The sequence below is a fragment of the Benincasa hispida genome, chromosome 7, assembly GCF_009727055.1.
Source record: "Benincasa hispida cultivar B227 chromosome 7, ASM972705v1, whole genome shotgun sequence".
Classification (NCBI taxonomy): domain Eukaryota; kingdom Viridiplantae; phylum Streptophyta; class Magnoliopsida; order Cucurbitales; family Cucurbitaceae; genus Benincasa; species Benincasa hispida.
The window spans coordinates 19367201-19394953 of record NC_052355.1 but is presented as its reverse complement, the minus strand read 5'-3'; the positions used below and the strand labels follow the sequence as shown (position 1 = coordinate 19394953).

At 35.3% G+C, this 27753-nt stretch overlaps 1 protein-coding gene across 2 annotated transcripts; it reads left to right on the top strand.

Moving 5' to 3' along the window:
• The first annotated feature begins 18198 nt into the window (after positions 1 to 18198).
• On the top strand, positions 18199 to 27137 carry LOC120081379 (E3 ubiquitin-protein ligase RNFT1-like). 2 transcript variants are annotated; one of them, XM_039036205.1, is made up of 8 exons: positions 18199 to 19207; positions 20182 to 20258; positions 20390 to 20558; positions 21284 to 21372; positions 21489 to 21665; positions 21847 to 21924; positions 23409 to 23512; positions 26567 to 27137. In XM_039036205.1, exons 1-8 carry the CDS (start codon positions 18547 to 18549, stop codon positions 26670 to 26672), a joined length of 1461 nt encoding a protein of 486 aa, XP_038892133.1. In that variant the 5' UTR covers positions 18199 to 18546; the 3' UTR covers positions 26673 to 27137. The 2 variants fall into 2 exon arrangements, with proteins under 2 accessions (XP_038892133.1, XP_038892135.1); XM_039036207.1 differs by having other exon boundaries at positions 18202 to 19207; positions 21501 to 21665.
• Positions 27138 to 27753: the final 616 nt, after the last annotated feature.

Genomic DNA, 27753 nt, shown 5'->3' with positions numbered 1-27753 from the left:
TACTGACGACTGGGCTGAGCTAAATGATCGTGCAAGTGGCGAGGCTAAACGATCGTGCAATATTTACTAAACAGATCGCATAGTTTTTTAAACGATCGCTGACCCAAGGTAAATGTCGTGTACAGTCTGTAGGCGACAGATCGAGCTAAACGATGAGTAAACCATCGCATAGCTTTTGCTAGACGATCACTTAGTTTTATCTAAACGATTAGGCATCGACTTATGCGATAGGTCTCTGACATCTCCCACTTGCCCAGTCGTGTATGCCGATCGATGTTTCCTCTTTCGTCTACCTCATTATCAAGTTCGAACAGAGCCCACCTTTGGATTCTCACACCGAGAATACCGAGTAGCCTTGTTGGTGGTGTTCAAACTCAACTCGACACTGTTAAGGTTTCTGTAAGACTGATCGTGTGTTGTGGAGGCCGTTCATGTTGCGGAAGAGTTCGTGCCAGGCGTTCATTGAGGACGAGTTGCAAAGTCTTCGTGAAGTGTTGTGTGTGTGTTGCGGTCGTGTAGATCAAGTGTTCGAGGTTGCTGTTGTTCGAGCGGTCATGTGCATCAGAGCATAGAGACGCATTTGCATATGTTTGTACAGTTTGCCCTTTGTGCATTTGAGTTTTCATTACTGTGATTTCTGTATGAATTGTATAACCGTTTGTTTAAAGTCGACTGTAAATGTATTGTTCATTTATGATTGTGATTTGGAATTAATCTTGTTCCACTGCTTATTGAAAATCTCAGATCCGATTTGCTTCAATTGGTATCAGAGCCAGGTTCTCTGATATTTCAAATTACAGATATGAATTGAACGCATTTTTTAGTCGCGGTGGGTTTCTGCATTTGTGGTTAACTATTTTCTGCATTTGTGGATGAATAGTGATGAACGTTTCGAGTTAAATTTCCTTTTTGGTTAAAGCTCTTCGGTATTACAAAAGTGTTAATTTAAGGGCCTCTGTGTTTTGGGCGATATTAACAATGTAATCGAGTCTGTTTGTGGAAGATGCGATGCTCGTCGTTTTAGTAGAAGGCGCGCGCTAGACGATCGTGTAGTTAGCAAGCTTCATCGCTTAGTTAAAAGGTACAATGATCATGTAGTAACAACTAAACGATCTGTTTTGATTTTTCTAAACGATCATATAGTATTTTCTAAACGATTGTTTTAGCTAATACTAAGCGATGCGTAAATCGTCTACATATCGCGTAGCATTGGTTGCGCGATCGCGTAGACGCTGAGGTAGATGATCGTAGTGGGAGCATGCGATGCTCATCGTTTAGTAGAAGGCGCACGCTAGACGATCGTGTGTTAGCAAGCTTCATCGCTTAGTTTACTATCTATGATGATCGTGCGTATGCGATAACGGAGGCACTAGCTAAGCGATCGCTTAGGCGATGTTGCTTCGCGGGCATCGTAGTCGCTTAGACAATCGCGGAGGCGGGCGTTTTCTGCGTGAGCGCGCTAATGCGATCGTGTACTTCAGCTTTATCGCTTAGTAAAGGTACACAATCTGTGTAATGCTAAATGATCGCTTGGATTTTTTTCTAGACGATCATAAAGTAAATGCTAAACGATCGGTTTAGCTCTGGAATGCTGGTAAGCGATATAACGAAGTGTGTTTTTTATCGTGTAGGATGATTGCGGGGTGCTTAGTACACGATGGTAGAGAAGTGATGCTTTGTCGAGCGGTTCAAGACCCGGTTTGCGTTTGAACCGAAGACTCCATGTCTTGTAATAGTTAGCTTTCCTTTTGTTTTAAGGCAATTTCACCCGATTCATCAACTTTTATTGCTATTACATGTGATGTATGGTGCTTATATGTCAAAGTGTTTGTCATATAGTTTAAAAACCCCCTTAGGTTGTGCAATTATTCATGCATCATGTATTATAAATGTAATCCTCTTTTCCCAGCTCCCAGATCAGACAAGTCCCCAAAAAGATAGGCATGTTGAGTTGGCAATCTGGCCACTCTCACCCATACTAATCAAAAGACCGCCATCAAAAGAAGGAGTTCTCAAAACACTCAGGATTGAGGTCGTGTCACCTATGGTCGTTTGGGTGAGATATAAGTCTCTAGTATCAACGGCGTTATATATAGAGTCTAGTTATCTCATGGTTCAGGTCTTATACAAACTCTTTGTATATGATACCCCGCTTGCACGTCTCCACATGAATGGTCAGGATCAACCATCTGTAGTAGTTTATAACACTTGCAAACCTCTACAAAGCTGGTCGTATCTGTAGTGTCACCAGGATCAGGTATCCCACCTTAATCCTTATACTACAGACCTATTTAGGTTATCACTTAAGGCATGATCTACTTGTATATCACATATACGTGCTTAAGTTTACTTAAGATAACCAAGGAGCTTTGTTTATTGGATATGAGTAAATGTCATAATTAAATAACACTTATTTTATTCATTAAACAATGTGTATCTTTACAAAACAACAAGATTCCGGGAGAATTAGGACACCAATCCCAATAAATTTGTAAGAGCCCCTGCGTTTTGGGGCATAATTAATTTTCTATCAAGTCTATATTCAAAGTGTTTTGGTCTGGAAGAGTCTTTCGTGATGAAGCTTCAAAGCATGGAGATGTTGTTCACTTCGAGGAAGAAGGCCAAAGGTTGATCGCATCGTGTAGCCCAGGCTAAAGGATCGTTTAGATTTGGCTAAACGATCGTGTAGAAAAGTTCTACTCAATTGTGTAGTATTTACTAAACGATCGAGTAAAGAGTTTACACGATCATATTGCGTTGGCTACTCGATCGCGTAGACGCTTGGGGTGAACGATCCCATAGAGTAGTACATAATACTCGAAGCATGGCGTGCACACTAAACGATCGTATAGTCTAGCATGCTTCATCGCATAGTTACTGGCTACTCGATCATACGGTATGAGATACTTGATGCTTGTTCCTCGATTGTTTAGACGATTATGCTTCATTGTATAGTTGTCGTCTACTCGATCATTTAGGCATGTGTTACACGATCTGCATTGCACGATCACGTGGCCTTCATGCTTCATCGCATAGTCAAAGACACTCAATCCATGCTACACGATTGTTTATACTTGTTCAGTGTTTCTCGACGATCAACAGAAGCTGCTACACGATTAAGTATCGAGGCTTCACCCGGGTTGTTCAAGACCCGGTTCGCCTGTTTGGACCGGTTGACTTGATGGTTTTTGTAATAGTTAGTTTTATTTCTTTTTTTTTTAGGCTAATTATCCAAGTCCATTGTTTTTTATGAATGTACATGTGATGTATGTTTAATTACATATCATAAAGTATGCCATATAGTTTTAAAACCCACCATAAGTAGAACTGGCTAGGCTGGGATTTTTAAGCTAATGGAAATGAAACACCCCTACCTGGAAACCTACCTGGAAAGGTGAATTAGATAGATTTGTTGCATGCATGCAAATTTGATGAAAGTCTGTTAAAGAGTTTAATAAAACTTGAATCAAACTTGTTTAATTATCAAAAGCAAGAGTTTTTTTTTTTAGCAAATTAAACTCATACTTAGATAAAATCAGTAGTTAGATTGTCTAAGTTAATGAATCCCTAGGTAGAACATGGTACTTGGGGATATAATACTTCACTTAAACCTCTACACGTTTCTCCCTAAAAGTTCACACTGTGAGATCTTTCCTCGGCCTTAAGGCACCCCGGGAGTGTCCACCTAAAGGATGGTGTTTGGGTAGGTCAATACCAAGGTGAATGGAGAGAATGTCATAGTAAGTAGGAGTGGGATGTGTGACAACATATTCCACGGTTTCTCTCATTAGGTTGGATAACATTTTTGTGCATCACCTCAAGGCACCCAAGTGTCCCCTAAAGGATGGAAGTATTTGCACAACTCTTTATTTGATCTCCTGAAAAGGATATGGTTGCTTTAGTCTCTTGTCCTAATCTGCTTTTTCCCTACGGTGGGCGGGCCTAAAATGAGGGGTTACACTTACGTGAATTGTTAAGGTTGTTAACAAATTATAGACCGAACAATGGTGACCGTTAGAGTCAGTTACAAAAGTTGTTTCTGTCTAAGGGTTGAGAATGTCTCATCCCAGTGAAGGGACACTTGATCACCCCAACGGTGATTTTTGTCCTGCCTCGCTGAGGCATCATTGCAAATTAGATGTCACTTCACTTAGGGTACATTAGAACTATTTTGCTAAAACCTAAAATTGGTCTTAAAAGTGGTAATGTGAGTAAACTTATTAAGTTTGTTCTTGTTTTCAACAACTTTTAATTAAATGGCAATCGCTACTTTAGCTCTTTTAGCCGTCGACAAACTAACTGGTGACAACTACGCTAGTTGCAAGAACTCGATAAACACAATACTTATCATCGATGTCCTCCGATTCGTCCTTATGGAGGAGTATCCTCCTATTCCAACTCAAAACGCCGCTCGAAATGTTTGAGAGGCCTATGAGAAATGGACACAGNCAAAACGCCGCTCGAAATGTTTGAGAGGCCTATGAGAAATGGACACAGGCGAACGAGAAGGCCCGAGCTTACCTCTTAGCTAGTCTTAACAACATCTTGGCCTAGAAATATGAGCCCATGGTCACCGCACGTGAGATCATGGAGTCCCTGAAGGGAATGTTCGGGCAATTGTCCGGGCAGTTCAAGCATGAAGCTCTAAAGTGTATCTTCAACTCCAACATGAAGGAGGGTACATCTGTTCGAGAATATTTTCTGAACATGATGATCCACTTTAATGTGGCGGAGATAAATGGGGCTTGCATCGATAAGGGCAGCAAGGTTAGCATTATTCTGGAGACGTTACCAGAAAACTTCCTACATTTCATAAGCAACGCTATTCTGAACAGGGTTGATTACACCCTTACAACTCTCCTCAACGAGTTTCAGACATTCCAATCTTGCTGAAAAGCAAGGAGAAGAAGGTTGGTGAGGCAAATATTACTTCATCATCTAAAATGTTCTTCCAAGATTCGACCTCAGGGACTAAGTCTGCACCTTCTTCTTCCGGCACTAACAAGTGGAAGAAGAAGAAGGGTAATAACGAAAAGGGGAAGGCACCGGCTAACCCACAACCTGTTGCTCAGCGGGGTAGGCGACTAGCACCGGTTGAAAAAGGAAAATGTTTCAACTACAACCTGGATGGGCATTGGAAGTGGAATTGCCCACGCTGGTTGAAGGAGAAGAAGAAGGCCAAGGCTAAGGCCAAACAAGGTAAATATGATTTACTGGTTTTGGAGACTTGTTTAGTGGAGAATGATGATTATGCTTGGATTACAGACTTTGGGGCCACTAACCATGTTTTTTCTTCTTTTCAGGGGATTAGATCCTGGCGGCAGCTTGAGGCTGGTGAAATGACGATGCGAGTAGGCATCGAGCACGTCGTCTCAGTTGTGGTGGTGTGAGGCCTTTGGTTGACTTTATAGAATAGATTTATCATTTTGGATAATGTGTATGTTGTTCCCGAGTTAAAGAAGAACTTAATTTCTGTAAAGTCCTTGCTTGAATGTAAATACACTTTAAATTTTTCAGTTAATAAAGTGTTTATTCTGAAAGATAGTGTTGAGATATGTTTGGCTAAATTGGAAAATAATTTGTATGTGCTAAGGTGTTAGCAATAAATTCCCTCCATAACATAGAGATGTTTAAAACTGTCGTAACTCAAAACAAACGACTTGAAGTTTCTCTTAAAGAAAGTGCCCAACTTTGTCATCTTCGTTTGGGGCACATTAATTTCAATAGGATTGAGAGGTTAGTGTAGAATCGACTTCTAATCGAGTTAGAAGAAAATTCTTTACCCGTGTGTGAGTCATGCCTTAAACGCAAGATGACTAAAAGACCTTTTACTGAAAAAGGTTATAAAGCCAAAGAGCCTCTAGAGTTAGTGCATCCAGACCTTTATGGTCCGATGAATGTGCGAGCCAGGGGAGGCTACGAGTATTTCATCACCTTTACTGATGATTATTCAAGGTATGGGTATGTTTATTTAATGCAACATAAGTCAGAATCCTTTGAAAAGTTCAAAGAGTTCAAGACTGAAGTTGAAAACGTATTAGATAAACCGATTAAAACACTTTGATCTAATCGGGGTGGAGAGTTTTTGAATTCTTAGTTCCAGAACTATTTGATAGAACATCGAATCGTTTTCCAACTCTTAGCACCTGGTACACCTCAGCAAATTGGTGTATCAGAGAGGAGAAACAGAACCCTATTGAATATGGTTTGGTCGATGATGAGTTACGCTTCCTTACCGGACTCGTTTTGGGGTTTTACAGTAGAGACTGCAGCTTATATCCTCAATTGTGTTCGCTTCAAGAGTGTTTCCATAACACCTTTGGAGTTGTAGAGCGGGTGTAAAGCTTGTTTGCATCACTTCCACATCTGGGATTGCCCAACACATGTGCTTGAGACTAATCCTAAGAAACTGGAACCACGTTCGAGGCTGTGCTTATTTGTAGGTTACCCCAAAGGGACACAAGGGGGTTACTTTTATGATCCTAAGGATAACAAGGTGTTTATGTTGACAAACGCTACCTTCCTTGAGGAGGATCATCTAAGGGAGAATTGTTCAAGAAGTAAAATCGTGTTGAGTGAATTTTCCAAAGAAATTACTGAAACTTCGACAAGAGTTGTTGAAGAGCCTACTACATCAACAACTACATCAACTAGAGTTGTTGATGGGAGTTCATCTAGTAGATCAAATTCACCTCAAGAGTTTAGGGAACCTCGATGTAATGGGAGACTTGTGAACCCACCTGTTCGCTATATAGGTTTAACTGAAATCCTGGATATGGTAACCGATGGTGAGATTGAGGATCTGTTGTCTTATAAGAAGGAAATGGAGGATGTTAATAGAGATGAATGAGTCAAAACCATGGATCTCGAGATGGAGTCTATGTACTTCAACTCAGTTTGGGATCTTATAGATCAACCAGATGGGGTAAAACCTATAGGTTGTAAATGGATCTACAAGAGGAAGCGGGGTGCTGACGGGAAGGTGCAAACCTTCAAGGCTAGACTTGTGGCAAAGGGTTATACCCAGGTGGAGGGAGTTGACTATGAGGAGACTTTCTCGCCTGTTGCCATGCTTAAGTCTATCCGCATCCTTCTATCCATTACCTCATATTATGACTATGAGATATGGCAAATGGATGTCAAGACTGCCTTTCTAAATAATAATCTTGAGGAGACCATTTATATAATACAACCTGAGGGATTCATAGTCCAAGGTCAAGAGCAAAAGGTTTGCAAACTGAATCGGTCCATTTATGGATTGAAACAGGCATCTTGATCTTGGAACATAAGGTTTGGCTCTGCGGTCAAATCTTATGGCTTTGACCAAAACATTGATGAGCCTCGTGTCTACAAGAAAATCATCAACTATTCAATAGTTTTCCTAGTGTTATATGCAGACGATATCCTACTCATTGGGAATGACATATGTTTACTGAATTCAATTAAGAACTGGCTAGCGATCCAATTCCAAATGAAAGATTTGGGAGAGACTCAATTTGTTCTTGGGATTCAGATCTTTCAGGATCGAAAGAACAAAGTGCTAACACTGTCTCAGGCATCGGACATTGACAAGATGTTGATCAAGTACACGATGCAGAACTTCAAAATGGGCCTTTTGCCTTTTCGGCATGGAGTTACTTTGTCTAAGGAACAGTGTCTTAAGACATCTCAAGAGGTTGAGGAGATGAGATGGGTCCCCTATGCATCTGTTGTTGGCAGTTTGATGTAAGCAATGTTATGTACTAGACCTGACATCTACTATGCCGTGGGGATAGTCAGTAGATATCAGTCTAATCTAGGACAGGATCACTGGACAATCGTCAAGAACATCCTCAAGTATCTTCGGAGAACGAGGGACTACATGCTTGTGTATGGTTCTAAGGATTTAATCCTTATTAGATACACAGACTTTGATTTTCAGATTAATAAGGATTTTGGAAATCCATTTCAGGATCAATGTTCACTCTTAACGGAGGGGTTGTAGTGTGGCGAAGCATCAAGCAGTGGTGCATCGCTGACTCCACTATGGAGGCCGAGTATGTAGTGGCTTGTGAAGCTGCTAAGGAGGTCGTTTGGCTGAAGAAGTTTCTGACTAATCTGGAAGTTGTTCCAAACATGTCTACGTCCATCACCCTTTATTGTGATAATAGTGGTGCTGTGGCGAATTCTAGAAAGCCTCGAAGTCACAAGCGCGACAAGGATATAGAGCGAAAATACAATCTCATCAGAGAGATTATGCATCGAGGGGACGTGATTGTCACGAATATAGCTTTAAAGCACAACATTTTTTATCCGTTTATGAAGGCTCTCACGGTTATAGTATTTGAGGGTCACCTACAGAGTATGGGTCTACGGAACCGACCGTGGCTGGACTAGGGCAAGTGGGAGATGTTTTATTGGGCCTTAGTGCCCTAGTTTATTGTTTTGTACTTGTAATATGATTACTTTCTACACCCCACTAGCTTTAGGATAAGTAGGAGATTGTTGGGGGTTGAAGCCTTAAATCTCGTAGGGTTCTATAGTTTGTAAACATATGTATGAACAAACATTTGGTGATTTATAATATGAGATATTTTATTCACTTCTGTCTATGAAATATGAGATATCTTAGTTGCATTAACCACAAACCAATAAACTAAAATCCCTGGTTATCATTGTAACTTAAGTATGTATGTGGAGACATACAAGTGGATCGTGCTTTAAGTGATAACCTAAATGGTTTGTAGTATATGGACAAAGGAGGGAAACCTTATCCTGGTGATGCTACGAGTGTGGCCCGCTTTGTAGGTGTTACAAGTGTTATAAAGTACTACAAATGGTCTGATCCTGACCATTCATGTATTAAACATACGAGCGGGGATGCTCTATACAAAGGAGTTTGTATAAGATCGGACCACGAAATGTTTAGTCTCGTTATATAACGCCGTTCATACCAAAGACTTTCATTTCACTATGATGACCATAGGTAACATGATCTTAATCTTGAGTGAGTTGAGAACTTCTGCCTATGAGGGCAGTCCTTTGATTTGCATGGGTGCGAGTGGCCAGATCGCCGACTCAAACCTACCACTTTGGAGATTCGTTTTATTGGGGAGTTAGGAACTCAGCTACATAAGACGAAATTCACTCATTCCCCGAAGTAGGGGTAAGTAGATAAATTGCTTCCATAAGGGCTGATTCTAAGGCTTGAATAATATGGCACCACACCTTCTCTTGGCGAGATAAGGGTTTTCTCATAATAGGACTATGATGTATTATTCATTAGAGGAATCAGTGGTACTTAAGGAGTTAGATGTAACTACAAGGGCAAAACAGTAAATTGGCCCAGCTGCACTTACGAGTGATTTGTGAAGGATCATCGTACTATTGATTGATTATATCCGATAGACACAGAGATATGTCTGTAGTGCGAAAAGTTCAGCTATCGGTCTTTAGTGGAGTGTTCGACAGTTAACGGATGGTGGATATCATGATTAAAAAGTTTAGTCAGTTATTCACGTACTGTTGGAGCTTCAAGCTATAGGTCCATAAGGTCCCCTTGGTAGCTCAATGGATTAATGTTTTAGTTTTTGGGTTAGTTTGAAGTGTTTCAAATTAACAAGAGGGAATTTGATTTTATATATATATATATATTATATATAATTAAATTGATTATATTATAATGTAATAATAATTGATTTGGTGTATTAGATACATTAATTGGAGGAATTAATATAAATATGATTTATATTAAGTACCATAAAGGAGAAAAAGAACTATGGTTTATATGTTACATATGATGTGATATTAAAACTATAGGTTATAAATATAATATCATAAATTAGTTATTATATTTATTTATAATAAATTAATTATGAGATAATTGATTTCGGTTTTCTCCAATAACTGACTTAGTGGTTGGTTATGGACAGTTTATGGCAACTGGTGGGATAAAAGGAAAAATTGTTTTCTTTTTTAAATAACCAAGTGAAAATAGAATCAAGATATACGATAGCTTGATTGAGAGAGTAAACGATCGTTTGAGTTTACATATACAAAAGTGACTCGTTTGCTAAATGATCGAGTACCTAAGTCTATAAGATAAACTACTTCTCCCATTTACTCGATCGTATAGTTCCTCCTTCCCTCTTCCAAATCCATATAGAGCCCACACCTCTTGGATTCTCACATCGAGAATACCAAGGTAGCCTTGTGGTAATGTCAAGTTGTTGTTCAAGGATTGAATGTTACTCGATTGTGTTCGAGGTTCTACCAATTCGTGTTGTTCATTGGTTTGTTCGTGTTGCGTTCGTACTATTGAACACATTGTTGATTTTGAACAAGGGAGACACAAAGAAAAAGTTCTTCAAAGGTATCGTCTACTCTATCTCTTGTATTCTTCTTTTGAAGCATGTTGTAGTTTACTTGTTATGCATAACTGTTTTGTTGGATTGTAAATGTTCTTGTTCTTTCACAATGGGGTTTGGAACGATCTACTTCCATAAGTCCGGACCACGAAATAGTCACTTTTCTTGAAGTTTATGTGGAGACATAAAAGTGGATCAAGTTTGAGTATATAGCCAAAAGGTCTATAAGTATAACAATAGGGTTGGGTACCTTATCTTGGAGATACTATAGATGCGACCCATTTTTTATATGATACAAACGATATGATCCCAAAATCGTTCATGTAGAGACATGCAAGTGGAGCATCCTATGAAAAAGATGCTTGCATAAGACCGGACCACGAAATAGTCACTTTTCTTTATAACATCGTTTATTGTTAAACTGACTATTTCAATTTGATGACCTTAGGTAACTCGATTATAAATTCTTGTCTAAAATGAGTGTTGGACTCAGGATGCCTAACCCATCCCAAGCCCAACCTTTGAAACAAACACCTCTTTAATGGTCGAATAACCATAGCAAAGAGAGAGATTAAGAGCTAATGAGTGTTAATTGGGAGTATACAATGGTCACCTTTAGTCTAATTTGATGAAATATGTGGCTGAGTACGTTGATAAAGACGAGAAATTATGAAATAAAACCTATATTTCATATTTAAAACGAAATTATAATAAAAATAATGATAAAATCAATTTTAAAAATAAGAAGAATTACCCAAAAATGAGATATATTTATATATTTCAGGTTTAGAATAGAATTATAATAAATATAATAATTAAAAGGGCAAATATCAATTTATACCCCTAACTTTGGAAATTGTATCAATTTAAACTCTAAACTAAGAATGGTATCAATTTAAACTTTAAACATTGGAGGTTGTATCAATTTAAACCTTGAACTTTGGTATTTGTATCAATTTAAACCCAAACTAATAATTATATTAATTTAAACCCTGAACTCTCATAAATGTATCAATTTAAACTCCGAACTTTCATAAATATATAAATTTAAATCCTAAACATTCATAAGTGTATCCAAATAAAACATAATGGAGGGTTTAAGTTGAGATGGTTATAAAAGTTCAAGGTTTAAATTGATACATATATAAAATTTTAGGGTTTAAATTGATACAATTATTAGTTTGAGGTTTAAATTGATACAATTATTAGTTTATGATTTAAATTGATACAATACTCAAAGTTCAAGGGTATAAATTAATATTTGCCCTAATTAAAATAATTAAAAAAACCGTATGATTTGATTAGGATTAACAAAAAAGAGAAGATAAATATGAAAAGTTAGATTTAGGAGAAGTAATAAAAATTCAAAGATTAAGATTATTGCGACAAATTAGGAGAAATTTCAAATTAAGACCGAGATTTATGCCAAAATATCATCTGAAAAGTTAATGTTAAGCCATGAAGTATATGAATGAGTTTGATGGATTAATTGTAGTGCAATTAACTAAGTTGTTGGATTAATTACAGTGCAATTAATGAAACGAGAGCATTTTAGGTTTAAAAGAAAAGGGAGTCACATGCGATTAATACATTTTACTATAACTTAAAATTTTAATTTTTTGCTATTTTTTCAAATGAAAGTGTAAGTAATTCTACGAGACTGAATTTACTTTAGAGCTGGCCAAACGATGGGATGATCCTCATGAGAAATTCATAGGTTTGAATTCCATGCAGGGAATTGCTTCTCGTTTAATTTTATTATAATAATAATAAAAACAGGGAGTGAAACAAAGAATGGGGATAGGGACGTTATTCACTCTCTCCCCATTTCCTAACTCATTAGGGACAAGTCGCACAAAGAAAACAAATGTCTCTACAAAGATCAAGGGCCTATTTGGAGAGTAAAAAAATGTTTTTTTAAAAAAAAATTGTAAAATTGTTTTATTTAAATATTTTTGATAAAAATTGTTGAAAATAGTCTTCAAAACTATTTTGAGCGGTAGCCAATCACTTTAACTTTTTTAAAAAAATTACTTATTTTTTAAATTAAACACTTGAAAATATATTCCAGAGAAATTAAAGAATTAAAAGAAAGTGATACGTAAACTATAATGACTTTTGAAATTTCAATTCTGTTATGAAAATTGAGGAGCACAACAGGAATGCGGATATGAAAATATAATATAATAATATTTTTATATAATAATAATAAATAAATCAAAACTAAAATTATAAAATAAAACATAAAACAACCAAAATCATGAAATTGGATAATATGGAAATTGGTGGAAGTGGAATTCTCAACAATGTAGGTATGTTCTTAAGATTCACCAAATGCCACTATATAGGCAAAATGGCAATAAGATGTGGATTTAGATGGATACCAAACATGAATAACTATATGGCACATGGACAATATGAATGGTGACACATGGCCTTTGGGACACTAAGAAATGGACATCTATTTTCTATTATAATATCCATAACACTCCCCCTTAGATGCCTATATATATATATGAAATATGTCTCGTTAAAACCTTACTAGGAAAAACCCAATGGGAAGGAAAAAGAGTACATATTTCATATAATACATACTCCTAAAAAAATACGATATATTTACTCTACTCATGAAAACATCACTTAAGATCTTTGAGTCGTTGCATTCCAATATTGTGCACCAATATTTCAAAAGTTGCGGTTGGTAACACCTTTGTAAATAAGTCTGCCAGGTTATCCTTCGAACAAATTTGTTGTACAGTGATATCGCCATTTTCTTCAAGTTCATGAGTGTAGAAAAGCTTCGATGAAATATGTTTTGTTTTATCTCCTTTAATATATCCTCCTTTGATTTGGGCTATGCAACTTGTGTTGTCTTCGTATAATGTTGTTGGAAGATTTTTATTAGAAGACAAGTCACACGTTTCATAAATGTGTTGAATCATTGACCTTAGCCATACACATTCTCGACTAGCCTCGTGAATTGCAAGAATTTCAGCATGATTTAAGGAAGTGACCATTATAGTCTGTTTCATCGATTGCCATGATATAACAGTTTCTCCACATGTGAACAAATAACTTGTTTGAGATCTAGTTTTGTGTGGATCAGATAAATATCCAAAATTCGCATAACCAACTAGATCAAATTTTGATTTATTTGAATAAAACAAACCCCTATCCATTGCTTAATTCTGTTCCAATGTCTTTTTGTAGGAGAAGAACTATATCTAGCTAATAAATTTACTAAAAATGCAATATCTAGTATTGTATTATTAGCAAGATACATAAGTGCACCCATTACACTAAGATATAGTACTTCAGGACTAAGAAGTTCTTCATTATCTTCTCGAGGTCGAAATATATCTTTCTTTATATCCAATGAACGAAATTCCCTTGGAATATTTAATAGATGTATTTTGTCCATATAAAATATTTTTAAAATTTTTCTTGTATAAGTTGACTGATGAATAAATATTCTATCTGCTAAATACTCAATTTGCAAACCAAGGCAAAATTTTGTTTTTCTAAGATCTTTCATCTCAAATTCTTTCTTAAGATATTCTATTGCCTTTGAAAGCTCTTCAGGAGTTCCAATTATATTAAAGTCATCAACATATACAGTTATAATAGCAAATCCTGATTGTGATTTCTTTATAAAAACACACGGACATATTGGATTATTTTGATATCCTTCTTTCAATAAATATCCACTCAGGCGATTATGCCACACTCGTCCTGATTGTTTCAATCCATATAGTGATCTCTATAACTTTATTGATTACCATTCTTAAGAATTTGATGTATATATTTCAGGTACCTTAAATTCTTCTGGGATTCTCATACAAATATCATTATCAAGAGATCCATATAAATATGTTGCGACTACATCCATAAGATGCATATCTAGACTTTTATACATAGTCAAGTTAATTAAATATCTTAATGTAATTGCATCCACCATCGGAGAATACGTCTCCTCAAAATCAATACCAAGTCTTTGTGAAAAACCTTGTGTAACTAGTCTTGCTTTATATCTTGTGACCTCATTATTTTCATTTCTTCTCCTCACAAATACCCATTTGTATCCCACAGGTTTAATACCTTCTGGTGTTCGGAATACAAGTCCAAGCTTCTTTCCACTAAAGCCAATCTTTTTTATATCGACATTCTTCAACAGATTTTGGTTCAAGATCCTCATTTTCAGATAAAATATCAAGAGCAACATTATACGCAAAAATGTTGTCAATAATTACATTAGTTCGATTCCATCTTTTTCCTGTCAAGACATAGTTTATTGAAATTTCATTATTATCTTTAGGTATTTCACCTTCCTCACTAGTCATGTCGAGGATTTCTTTATGGGTATTTACATTCTCAACCAAGTCTTTTTCACTATTAATTATTTTTCGTTTTCGAGGATTTTTATCTTTGGAATCCACTGGTCTACCACGCTTTTGGCATGTTCCAGACTCATTAATGACAACTTGTTGTGTTGGGATATCAATTTTTTATGAAACATTTGCAGTTGGTATATGCGACTTAGTTACTTTATTTGCATCTATAAATGCATCTGGTAATTGATTTGCTATATTTTGCAAATGAATTATTTTCTGAACTTCAAGTTCACATTGATCTGTACGGAGATCTAAATGAGATAATAACAATGCATTCCATGTAATTTCTTTTTTCAAACTTCTTAATTTCTCCCCCTAATGTTGGAAACTTTGTCTCATTAAAATGACGATCAACAAATCGTGTAGTAAATACATCATCCGTCAGGGACTCAAGATATTTAATAATTGATGGGGAATCATATCCAACATATATTCTTAACCTCCTTTGAGGACCCATCTTAGTACGTTGTGATGAAACAATTGGAACATATACTGCACATCCAAAAATTCTCAGATGAGAAATATTTGGCTCATGACCATAAGCTAATTGTAATGGCGAGTACTTATGATAAGCTACTGGCCTAATGCGTACAAGTGACGCTGCATGCAAAATAGCATGTCCTCATACAAATGAAGGAAATTCAGCTCTCATAAGTAATGGTCTTGCAATTAATTGCAAACATTTTATAAATGATTATGCTAAACCATTTTGTGTATGAACACGAGCTACAGGTTGTTCAACACTTATCTCAATTGACATACAATAATTATCAAAAGCTTGGGATGTAAATTCACCAGCATTATTAAGACGAATGGTCTTAATTGTATAATCAGGAAATTGTGCTCTTAACTTAATTATTTGAGCAAGTAATCTTGCAAATGCAAGATTTCTACTTGATAATAAGCACACATGTGACCATCTACTGGATGCATCTATTAATACCATAATATATCTAAATGGTTCACTTGGTGGGTTAACGGATCCACATATATCACCATGAATTGTGTAGGTGATTTAGTCCTCACTGTAGCTGGTGATGGTTTAATTATCAATTTTTCTTAAGAGCAAGCATCACATGATAATTCATTAGATTGAAGAATCTTCTAGTTCTTCAATGGGTGTCCATTTGAATTCTCAATAATTCTCCTCATCATTATAGATCTTGGATGTCCCAATCGGTCATGCCAAATTATAAATATGTCTGGATTCATGAACTTCAGGTTCATTGTTGCATATATTTCAATTACTTGTATATGAGTATAATACAATCTATAAGATAAAACACACAACTCTTCTAATATACATTTTCCATTTGAGACAGTGGATATGATATATAAATATTCCACATTATTTTTACTATCAGTCTCAATATGATAACCATTGTAATGTATTTCTTTAAAACTTAGAAGATTTTCTTTTAATTGACTAGAGAACAATGCATTGTTAATTGTAAATTTTGTTCTTCTAGGCAAAATAATATTTGTTTTTCCAAAACCTTCGATCAAGTTTGTAGAACCTAATATTGTATTTACTTTTGCTTTCATCTTTGTCAATTTGGAAAAGTATTTTTTATTTGTAAGTATTGTATGTGTAATTGTATTGTCTACCAAACATAGATCTTCTTTGATCATTTTTGAAACACCCAAAATATGAAAATGATGTATATTTCTTCATTAAAAGAAAATAATAACAATAAGAAAAATAACACTTAAAATATACAAAAGTTACTAAAAAAACATGAAGATAGATAAAAGAAAACAATAACATTAAGTCTAAATATTCTCAAAGTCAAAAGAAACACTTGATGTGCCACCAACTATGCCAATTTTCTCTTCAGAAGATTCAAAGAAGTTTGCCACATCCAAATTTCTTATATGGGATGAGTCAAATATGTCATTATCCAAAATTTGCTTCCACATTTTTCTCTTTTTTCTTCAGGGAGGCTTGATAGAGGTCAAATAAGTGTTTTGACATACAACGGGACGTGACTAATGACCAGTCATTCTGCATCGGAAGCATTTGTTTTCAACACTCTTTGAACTTTTATCTTATGGAGTTTTTCCTTTGTGATCATCATTTTGTGTAGTTATTTTGAAATTTCAATGATTAGAACGACCACCACAAAAATAATAATTATTTCTTCCTCTGCCACGGTCACGACCTCGACCAGATTATTATTAAAATTCATAGCATTCATTTCAGGGAATGATGTTGTTCCGGTTGGTCAAGATTTATGTTTTTTCATCAATAACTCGTTATTTTGTTCAGCCACGAGAAGACACGAAATTAATTCAGAATACTGTTTAAAATCTTTATCTCGATATTGCTGCTGCATGAGCATATTTGAGACATGAAATGTAGAAAATGTCTTCTCTAACATATTAGCATCAATAATTTTCTCTTTGCATAACAACAATTTTTAACCGATTTTAAATAATGCGGAGTTGTAATCACTTACTGATTTGAAATCTTGTAGCCTCAAGTGCAACCACTCATAATTAGCTTTAGGAAGAATAATTATTTTTTGATAATCGTACATCTCTTTTAAATTTTTTCACAAGATACGAGGATCTTATTGTAAGATACCCTATTTTCAATCCTTCGTGAAGATGATGACGAAGGAAAATCATAGCTTTTTCTTTGTCCTGACTGTATGTCGTGTTTTCTTCTTTAATTGTTTCTCCTACTTATTGCAAATAATTATTGCCATTAATGTCAAAGGCTGCGAATTCTAATTTTGTAAGGTTTGTCATGACAACACTATCATAAAATATTATATTTATATTAGAAATTTAATATGTACTAAATATGCAAAATAACATTTAATTTATTAATTATAACGAAGAGGAAAAAACCGACATACCTTTAGGACCTACCTTCAGCGGAGAAAACGACAGGAGCTCGTGCTGATAACATGTATGAAAATTAAGGAGCACAACATATGAAAAATATAATATAATAATTTTTTTTATATAAATAATAAATAAATAAATAATAAAATTATAAAATAAAATAACTAAAACATAAAATAACCAAAATCATGAAATTAAATAATTTGGATTGATGGAAGTAGAATTCTCACCAATGTAGATACGTTCTTAAGATTCACCAAATGCCAATATTTATAGGCAGAGTGCCAGTAGCATGTACACTTACATGAACACCAAACATGAATAACTACATAGCATATAGACAATATGAATTTATTTTCTATTATAAATAATAATAAATTCTTTTTTTTAACAAGATATACTAATAATAATAAAAGTATTTTAACTTTAAACATTTGAAAGTCTAAGAGGATAATTGAAACGTCAAGAAGTTTTAATGATATTTTTGAAATAAATACAAAGTTTTTCTATAATTGAACTTTTTTTTTTTGTTTAAATTTTATTTTTTTCTTGACTAACACTTCAACGGTCTGCTTTCTTCATATCTGTCACCGACTCTTTGGAGAGGCTTTTAGGCAATGAGCTGAATTAGTCGCATTTTTTGTTCCAATACGACTCGGCTTCCACGCGCCGCTCTCTTCTCCTCCACTATTACCTTCCATTTTCTCTTTCAATTCTCCATTTTTTTCCAAACCCATTTCTTCTTTTCTCGTTTCCTTCCCCAAATCTCACCGGCGACCCTCCGACCCATCTCCCTCCGCCGCCTTCTTCGGCTGTTATTTCCCCCGTTTCTCCTTCCCCATCATCCCAATTATTGTTTTCCTCTGGTGGGATTTCGAGGGGTCGATCGGTTTACCTTTTCAAACGAAGGGGAAGGTCGAAGATTAGGGCTTTTCGTCACTTGGGTCTCTCCCAAAATGGAGACTTCGCCTTCCAATTCCGATCCTTACTCCAATTCTTCTACACCCACAAGTACTGCTCGTACCTCCTCCAGATTTGGCCTCTCCCTCCCTTCCCTCAATTTCTTCCGTTCGCCTTTGTCTGTCATCTTGGATTACTCTGGAATTCTTCCCACTAGGGCTGTTCATCATGAATCCGAACCTGTAATCAACGCTGCTGCCACTCCTGATTTGCGGGTTTTTTCTCAAAATCACAATCACTTGATGCCTACTTCTTCTTCTTCTTCTTCTTCTTCTTCTGCCACAACCTCTTCCGGTAATACTATCCCTTCTGGGGAGGTTTCTATAAGGATTATTGGGTCTGGTGAGCAAGATCCTTCTCCCAGTAGCTTGTTGCCAAATCAAACTGGTTATGAGCAAAATGGTAGACTTGCTATTTCTGGGGATCAGCCGGAATCCCCTGATGAGGAACGAGTTCCTTTGGTGTCAACTGCTTCTTCATCTATTCAATCTGGAAATAGTCGCGTCGATGGAGAATCTGGAAATGGAATGGAAGAGGGTGTCAATAGAGATTCGTCTTACCAGAGATATGATATTCAGCAGGTTGCTAGATGGATTGAACAGATTCTTCCATTCTCTATACTATTGCTGATAGTCTTTATCCGTCAGCATTTAGAAGGTGCTCTCTTTTGCCTTCCCTCTTGTTAGTCCAACAATTTGTTTTGAATTTCATTGCCTTTTACACTCGGCACCAGTTTCACAGATTATAGATTGTCAGTATCAAATGTCATACTAGTGTTGGTTGTAAATTTCAACAGCTAACTTGGTAGTTACTACTCCTTGTTAAGATATGAATAAGTAAGAATGCTAGCCATTGTTTACTTGGGACTTCCGTTGGACCTATTCAAATTTAACTCCGTTAGTCCCTGTACTTTTTAGCTGATTTACAGCTTGATTGCAGAGGATGAAGTTTGATGTGAATATTGGTTTGGTGTGGTGAATTGCACTGGTTGTGTTTTTTCCATGCTTGAGTACTGACATTGCATTGCTGTAGCTCTAAAAGCCGCTGTAGTATATTGTAGGATTTTTTGCAAAGTGGTTGTTGTAAGAGGTAGTGATGAAATCATCCAAAAAGCTAGAACAGCGTCAGAACTAGTTAACTGTATTTTTAGAATTAAAATCAGATGAAGAAAAATAGCTGAATTAGCATTCTTGATAATTGGTTTCTACTACTAGCACATATATCATGTATTGGAGGATCAAACATGCATTGAAAAGGAAGCTCTTGGACTTGAGGAAGGTGTTGAGAAAGCAGTAGAGGAATACTGTGGCAACAGTTATAGTAGCATCATATCATTTGGTTTGGAGATATCACTTTTCCATAAAACTTTGGAACATATTTTTGGACATGTTTGTTTGGTAGTCGGCATATTCGTTAATTATCTTCTATCATCTAACCTAAGGGAGTTACAGTACCACAGTATTATTGGATAATCACATACCTAAGTAGTGTTTTTTTTTTTTTTTTTTAAATTTAATTTTATAATAATAATTATATTATTATTATTATTTCATTGTCTTCTGCCTTTTAGTCTCTTGCTGTAAGCCTGTAATATTCTTCTGAATGGTGAGAAATTCTCTTGTATTTTCCAGGTTTTTTCATCACAATTTGGATATCAGCTGTTATGTATAAGTCGAATGATATTGTCAAGAAACAGACTGCTCTAAAGGTGGTGTAAACCTAGACCCAGATTTTATTTTATCTATTAGAACTTTATTTATTTTTCTCGTTAAATGAGAAATTAGAATTCACTTGCAAGAAATATATACTGAAGTTTCTTTTCTTTATCCTCTTTTTCAGGGAGAGAGGAAAATTTCTGTCCTTGCTGGAACCTCTATTACATTTTTGGTTCATGTAATTGGGATTTACTGGTGGTGTCATAGTGACGATCTTCTATTCCCATTAGTCATGCTTCCACCAAAGACAGTACCGCCTTTTTGGCATGCTTTGTTCATCATTTTGGTTAATGGTACTGATCTTTTCCCTGCTTTGGCTTATAATACTTCTTACCGATTGAATTGACATATGGAATGGAGCTCTGGAAGATGCATGCAAAAATTATCCTTGACCTATTATGTGGTCTGCAATCTGGCTTAAGTGTCAACAGTGTTATTAAAAAAAAGCCCTCCTGGGCGCACACCTAGGCTCAAGCATAGGTTAGGCGAGGCTCACAAAATAAGGCATGCACCTTTTTCATTATTTTTAAAAAATACTAATAATTAGGGTTCCTCTTTCTTTATTTACTAAAAAAATCAAATTTACTAAGCCTAAATGCAATTTTTTTTGTGTTTCCACTTCAACTATGCTTTCTCTTCTTTATGTATTACTTTTATTTATAGCGTCCCTCACAAAAAAAGTCCGTGTTTTTTTTTGTGTCTTGCGCTTAAGCCTTAGGAAGACTATTGCACTTTATTGCACCTTGTTTTTTAAAAAACACCAAGTGTCAAGTGCTATTTCCAATTAGATAGCCTGAATGGCGATATAACAAGGATGAGAGATGGTTTATTATCTTTTTGCTATATATTTGGATCTTGTCACCATAGTTTTAATTTTAAAGCTTGGATCTACCTTCCTTTTATTCTGAATTCAATTGTTTTATTTCTGTCACAATTTTCCGTGCTATTTTTCTGTCGTTCAATTTCAATATACTCATAACTCTTTTGGCTTTGGCTTTGGGCTGTATTATATTGTCAGATACGATGGTGAGGCAGTTTGCAATGGCTCTCAAATGTTTTCTTCTTATTTACTACAAGAATGGCAGAGGCCATAATTTTCGTCGGCAGGTATTATGAGTTCTCAAAATTAGTTAATCATGTGACGTGTGTCTATCTCATATTAACCATTAATATAATTGAAATATTTGACAATTACTTTGTTGTAGTTCTTTGACTGTTCATAGTTCATGTTTCAGGGTCAAATTTTAACTCTCGTGGAATACACTCTTCTATTGTACCGTGCATTATTACCAACACCTGTATGGTACCGATTCTTTTTGAATAAAGATCAAGGGAGCCTCTTTTCATCACTGACAACAGGATTATATTTAACTTTCAAGCTAACGTCTGTTGTTGAGAAGGTGTGCCTTCTAACATCTTTGAGTTTTTTTCCCCCTTTTTCTCAATGAAAAGTTTCGTGTCTTGTTCTGAAAAAAAAAAGGTGAAAATTTATACTCTTGAATGAGTACTTAAAGATTTAATATTATGTTATAGTTGAAGCTAACGTGGTCTACAATCTTATTTTCCTTATTTCCTCTATAGATTCAATCATTTGTTGCTGCATTTAAGGCTCTATCACGAAAAGAAGTCCATTATGGATCATATGCCACATCAGAACAGGCAAGTACACTTATTCTGTCTGTTGGTAGTCTCATTTAACATCTTTAAAAGAGCTCCGTGTCTCTCCTTGCATATGACTTTACGCAACTGTTTTCTCATTCCAAATAATATATCCCTCAAATAGCCAAGTGGCACAACTATTTGTTGAACCCTTTGAGACTATTGAATGTCTCCCTTGATGCTTTTTTAATGTTACAAGGCATCCCCTCTTATAATTCTTGTTAATGGGATTCCCTTGTTTCTTTCTCATGGATTTGTGGTAGTATTATTAGCCTACTGGCTACTGGATCTGGTGGGAGAAATGGCCTTGATTTTCTTTTAGATGAACTACGTCAATGTCCTCTGTTATCTTTCATTGTAGTGGGGACTTATACTTTGTACTTGTTACAGTTACATGATTGACTCATCACATATAACTATATGAAAAGTATATGTTTGTAAGAAAAGAAGGTATACGATATCAATGAACCAATTTTCTGAACTCAAATTACTATGCAACATTCGTGAAAAAAACACTAATTGAGGATTTATGCATTTCTAGTTATCTTGGGGAAAGGAAGTAAGCTCATTGATATATACTGTTTAATATTTGTTCTAGAACGTAACTCTTGTATTTGAAAGCTTACTTACTAGTTGTGCACTTGTGCTAAGGTGTATTCCTAATAGGGTTTTGTTTTGTTTTGTTTTTGTTTTTGTTTTTGTTTATTTTTATTTTTATTTAAAAAAGAAATTGCTAAGGTGTATTCCTAGTAGTGCTAAGATCTATGCATGTTAGGTTGGATTGTTTGAATTGATTACGGATGGTATCATATATTCGATCATTCAAGTAACGGATCAATTGTATCTTTGAGTATTTACAGTCTGTAGAACTTTGTCAACATGTATTCATCCATTTGGATGGTTATGTTACTCGTTAAAACGAAGTTTTAGTTTTATTTACTTTTATTTTTTGAACTCGAGACAACTTTTTATTGATTGAAGGAAAAGAGAGACTTATGCCGCTCGATAGATACAAAACTTCACGGAGGAGAAAAAGTAAATGCAATACAATTTCAATGAAAGTTTTAAATCTTAAAACTGCATTTCTGATGAGAGTTTTAGAGTTACAAGTCTACAACTACAAGTGCACTTTGCTTCTTTCTTTTATTTCAATGTAGCTGATATTATATCAGGTTGCACATCAGGAGATACTTCTTTTGATTCTGATGTGCTATTTTCATTTTTTTTCTATGCATCAAGAGACAAAAAGTCATTATCGTGATTTGGCAATTGACCCCGGTCATTTCCTAAACATGGAACCAGGAAAAGTTCTCGACTTCAATATTGTCATGTACACGATTGATTGATGTATTTGTATCATCTCTATCTTGATAAATATCTATGTCCCGTGACTTCTTCAGCATTATATTATCAAAGAGTAGAAACTTCATACATTAATTCTTTTCTTTTAAGTTTTCCATATACTCAATTTTACTCCATTGCAGGTAAATGCGGCGGGAGACCTTTGTGCTATTTGCCAGGAGAAGATGAATGCTCCAATCCTGTTACGTTGTAAGCACATCTTCTGTGAAGATTGTGTTTCTGAATGGTGAGTGTGATGACTTCACTTCTCTCGTCACTTAGCAAAAAAATAATAAAGATAAAGAATAACTAAAACAAACGTAAGATTTTGTTGTTTAAGGAACGATTGCAAACTTGTCACTTGTCTAAAAGAAGAAATCATGTAAACAACCTTATACTGCACCAGGGATCAGGGAAGAAGTTCAGAGTTTGTTTTAAAACTTCTTTAATGGATGGTCTTCCTACTTCCTTCCAAATATGTTCATGCATGTCATAGAAACTAGAAAGTAATGGACTGTGGTACATTATTTCAAGTGTTATGCATATCCAAAAACACCTGTTAGGCTTCAAACGTAAGCATCCCATACCATCTTCACGTGTATCTTATCATTTTGTAAGATCCCTAGCTAGGGAAGTATTAGGATTAGTAGTAATAGTATGGGCATGCTAGTAAGTTTGGCGCACGATAAAAGTAGAGAGTTGAGTTGAGTTGGTATTTATTATCTGGAGAGTTACATTGTCTGTGTTTAGTGTGCAGAGTTGAGTTGAGTTGGTAATTATTGTCTGTGTTTGGGGCTGAGTTGAGTTGAGTTGGGTTATCTGATGCTGTTTTTATAAATGAAATTGATTGTCTTTTTTGCTATTATTGATTTTAATTTTCAACTATACATATATTTTCCTAATTTTTATAAGGTAAAAACAAAAAGACTTCAAATTCTTTTCCATTCTCAAAACATAACAAATTCTCTACAAAGTATTCATATACAGTCCAAAATTTTGAATTCAATTTTTTCAACACTCAAATAGAAATGATTATTCCTTTTAAATACCTAACTTAATCATTAATTACCATAAAAGTTCAAAAGAACTGAAAGGATTAGTGCCATCAAATGAAATTATTAGCATTGTTTTAGATAGAAGGGGTGACACTTCAATGTTAATCTTAAAAAAACCAAAATCTTACAATTTAAATCATAAAACCAATTATTAGATAGTCTTTTTTTGACCAATTTGTGGAATATGGATTTACCTTTTTCTAAAACCGATAAAATGATTTTAGAAATATTGATGTCTATTTTTTCAACTATTATGTTGTATCATTGCACAATATATATATATATATTTATATATATTTTTTTTTTTTTTCTTTTCTAAAACACTTGAGCCATAATTTTAAATTCCACTACTTCATTAGATTTATGTATGTGAAAACATCAAGGCATAGGTTGTTTAAAACATATCATTGAACTTTTGTTTAGTGAAACAATAATAGGACGTCGTATGTAATATTTTTTAGATCTAAGAAAAAAAATGAAATAGAAGAAGAATAATTGGATCTAAAAGAACAACCATAGAAAGAAAATAAAAAAAGAGAAAGGAGGAGTTGAGAAAGAAAAGGGAAAATAAAACCCATACGAGCTAGATAGAGAAAGAAAGAGAAAATGAGAAAAACGAACCAGAAGTTGAAAGAGAAGATGAGAGGAGGGGAGTAATGTGAAGAGATGTATGAGAGAGAGAGAAATGACAAAGTAATTGAGGGAGTTGGGAGAATAACGAAAATGCGTGGGAAAACGGGCAAGAGTGAGAGATAAAATGGTGGATAATTAAACCTGCCATTTTATTTTTATCAGTGATCATCGAAGTTGGGCACACGAAGGTGGTAGTCGGATTATGTCGCCGAAGTTGCTTGTGCGAAGGTAGTTGTTGGAGTTAGTCGCTAGAGTTGTCGAAGGTGGTTGGTGGAGCCCGGAGTTCTTCGTCGAAGTTGGTTGTGCGAATGTGGAAGTCGGAGTTGTTTTGTACTAAGGTGGTTGTCGGAGTGTCATCGGAGGTGGTTGTCGGAGCTCGGAGTTGGTTGTCGGAGTTGGCCATCCGAAGGTGGTCATCGGAGTATGTCGCCGGAGTGTGTTAGCGGTAATCGCCAATGGAGACCGCTGGGTGAAACTATTAGAAACATTAGAGGGAGAGAGAATTGGGGAGAGTTAAAGTGAGTTGGATGAGTTGGTAAAATAACCAACTCAACCCCACCAACATTTAAAGTTGGTTGTCAAACATCGAGTTGGTAAAAAATACTAACTCAACCCAACTCTCCTTGGGTTGTCAAACACCCCCTAAGTTTGTTAGGTCTTTTGGGTTATAAATAGTAGGTGAGGGTGAGGCTAGTGGTGTGAAGAATTTTGTGAGATTTCTTGTGGAATTTAGGGATAGATTAACCCTCTCGAAAGGCTAGGTTATCTTGTTATTTTTTTATGATATTATAACATATTTTCATATATTTCCATGTTTCTGTGTTCTTGAGTTCTCTGTGTGTCCTTGAATGTGTTCTTGTTAGGAGGTATCCTAACACATTCCTTAGGACTTAATAATGTTGTAGTTAGGAGGTGATTATAGTATCATAATATCATTCTTATTATTAGCGTCAGGATTGTTAGGTCTTAAGCACCTTGGAGAACCATATCCCAAAAGTCAGCTATTGAGGTGAGGGAGCCAAGTTACTTAAGTATCACATTGATCATCCCTAATTGACGTAGGACAAAGGTAGTCCATATTACTTTGGTTCATAACAATACCCCATCCTCGGAAAGTTGACGTACTGGCAGCTAGACTAACGATACTTCACTTGAGACACCCTGTCAAAACCCTCCATCGGTTCTCCTCTTTGGAATGTCGACATTTGACTCTGGTACTGTTGATAGGTACTTAAGCACATTGTAGAATCACACCCAAAAAACTAGCTATTGAGGTGAGAGAGCCAAGTCGTACCACATTGGTCATCCTATTCTAACCCATATGAGATAAAGGTAGCCCATACTATATCTTGGTTCCTTATAGATTGCTCGTACCTAATCTGACTAATATGGCTATGATTTTAAGGTCGTCTGCATGCCACGCTAGACCTACATTTACCCAGGGACAAGGAACCAAAAGAAAGAAAAGGAGAACCCCCTTCAATCTTGATTCATAGAAGCAGGGGATTATTTGACTGGAAATTTAAAAGTCAAAACTAGTGCTATATTAGGATTAGTTTCAGCTGTTACAAATGTCATTGCACTTCCATTTAGTGTTTGTGTAATTTTTTCAGGTTCGAGAGAGAAAGAACTTGCCCTCTTTGCCGAGCACTGGTAAAGCCTGCAGAACTCCGTACATTTGGCGATGGGTCGACTAGCTTACTCTTCCAGTTGTTTTAGACGAAAATTTTCCATTTCCCGACATGACAAATCTATCAGTTTTAACAAAGAAAGATATCGAATATCGGAAGGGAACGGGGGGAAGAAGAAAAAGAAAAAAAGGGAAGAGAAGAAAAAAGAGGAAGAACGAGACATCCAGACAAGCCTGAAGATATTGTCAAATTCAAAACTGGATTAGTATTATATCAATGCCTTATGATCATTGTGATGAGTTAGATGTCCAAACAGAAGATGGATTTTAAATAAATCCCATTTCTTCATTGAATACAATGAAATCTAATTTTTTTTAACAGAAAAAAAGAGTTCCAACTGTGAAAACTGCATGCTATATGAGAATTGGGGGAGCAAAACTGTAATATTTAAAGATTATTATTCCCTGTAATTTAGGTCCGGAGAGGCTGCCAACACAGAAATGATTATTATGATTTTGATTTCTATGTCAAGTAATTGTTGTTCCAGAGAAAATTCCACAAACTTTCCATTTTTAAAATTTCTTGTCATAAAAGAGGCATTAAAAAAAATAAATTGTCTTTAATGACGTGTTAATATTAAATGGAAGAAGTATGACATAGTACTAAATATCTTGTACATGTTCAAGACACCAATCTCTCGGGGATTCTTTGAAGTGTAGAGTTGATTATAATAATATGTAATCATTATAATGTATGGAGTTATAGAAGTATGTATTTTGGATGTAGAATGTTTTTGTCTGAGTTTAAGAAGTTTGTGTTGGGGTGTTGATTTGTTTAAAATGGAGTTATGAAATATGGGTTTCTTTTGTTGTTGTATTATACAATTAGTGGATGTCACTTTTTAACATAAAAAGCTTGAATTAGGCATGTTTGGATTTCAGAAAATCATTTTTATCTGAACACTTTATATAAAACCGGGTTGTTGTAACAACTGAAACAAATTGAAGATATCTTCATTTCGTTGAGGTTCAAAACCTAAAACAAAATCTAAAAGAAGTTATTTAGTTCTAAAACTAACTTGTAATCCTTACTTGTAAAAGGAGAATTACATAATGCACAAAGAGATGAAAAATTCTAAGAGTATTGTTGTAAAAGGAGTGAAGAGAGAC

Bases quoted from the DNA above. Each gene is read 5' to 3' on its own strand.
- LOC120081379 (XM_039036205.1), top strand. From the start codon at position 18,547: ATGGAGACTTCGCCTTCCAATTCCGATCCTTACTCCAATTCTTCTACA. The intron at 19,208-20,181 runs GTGCTCTCTTTT...TGTATTTTCCAG, and splicing joins TATCCGTCAGCATTTAGAAG to GTTTTTTCATCACAATTTGG. The intron at 21,666-21,846 runs GTGTGCCTTCTA...TTTCCTCTATAG, and splicing joins TAACGTCTGTTGTTGAGAAG to ATTCAATCATTTGTTGCTGC.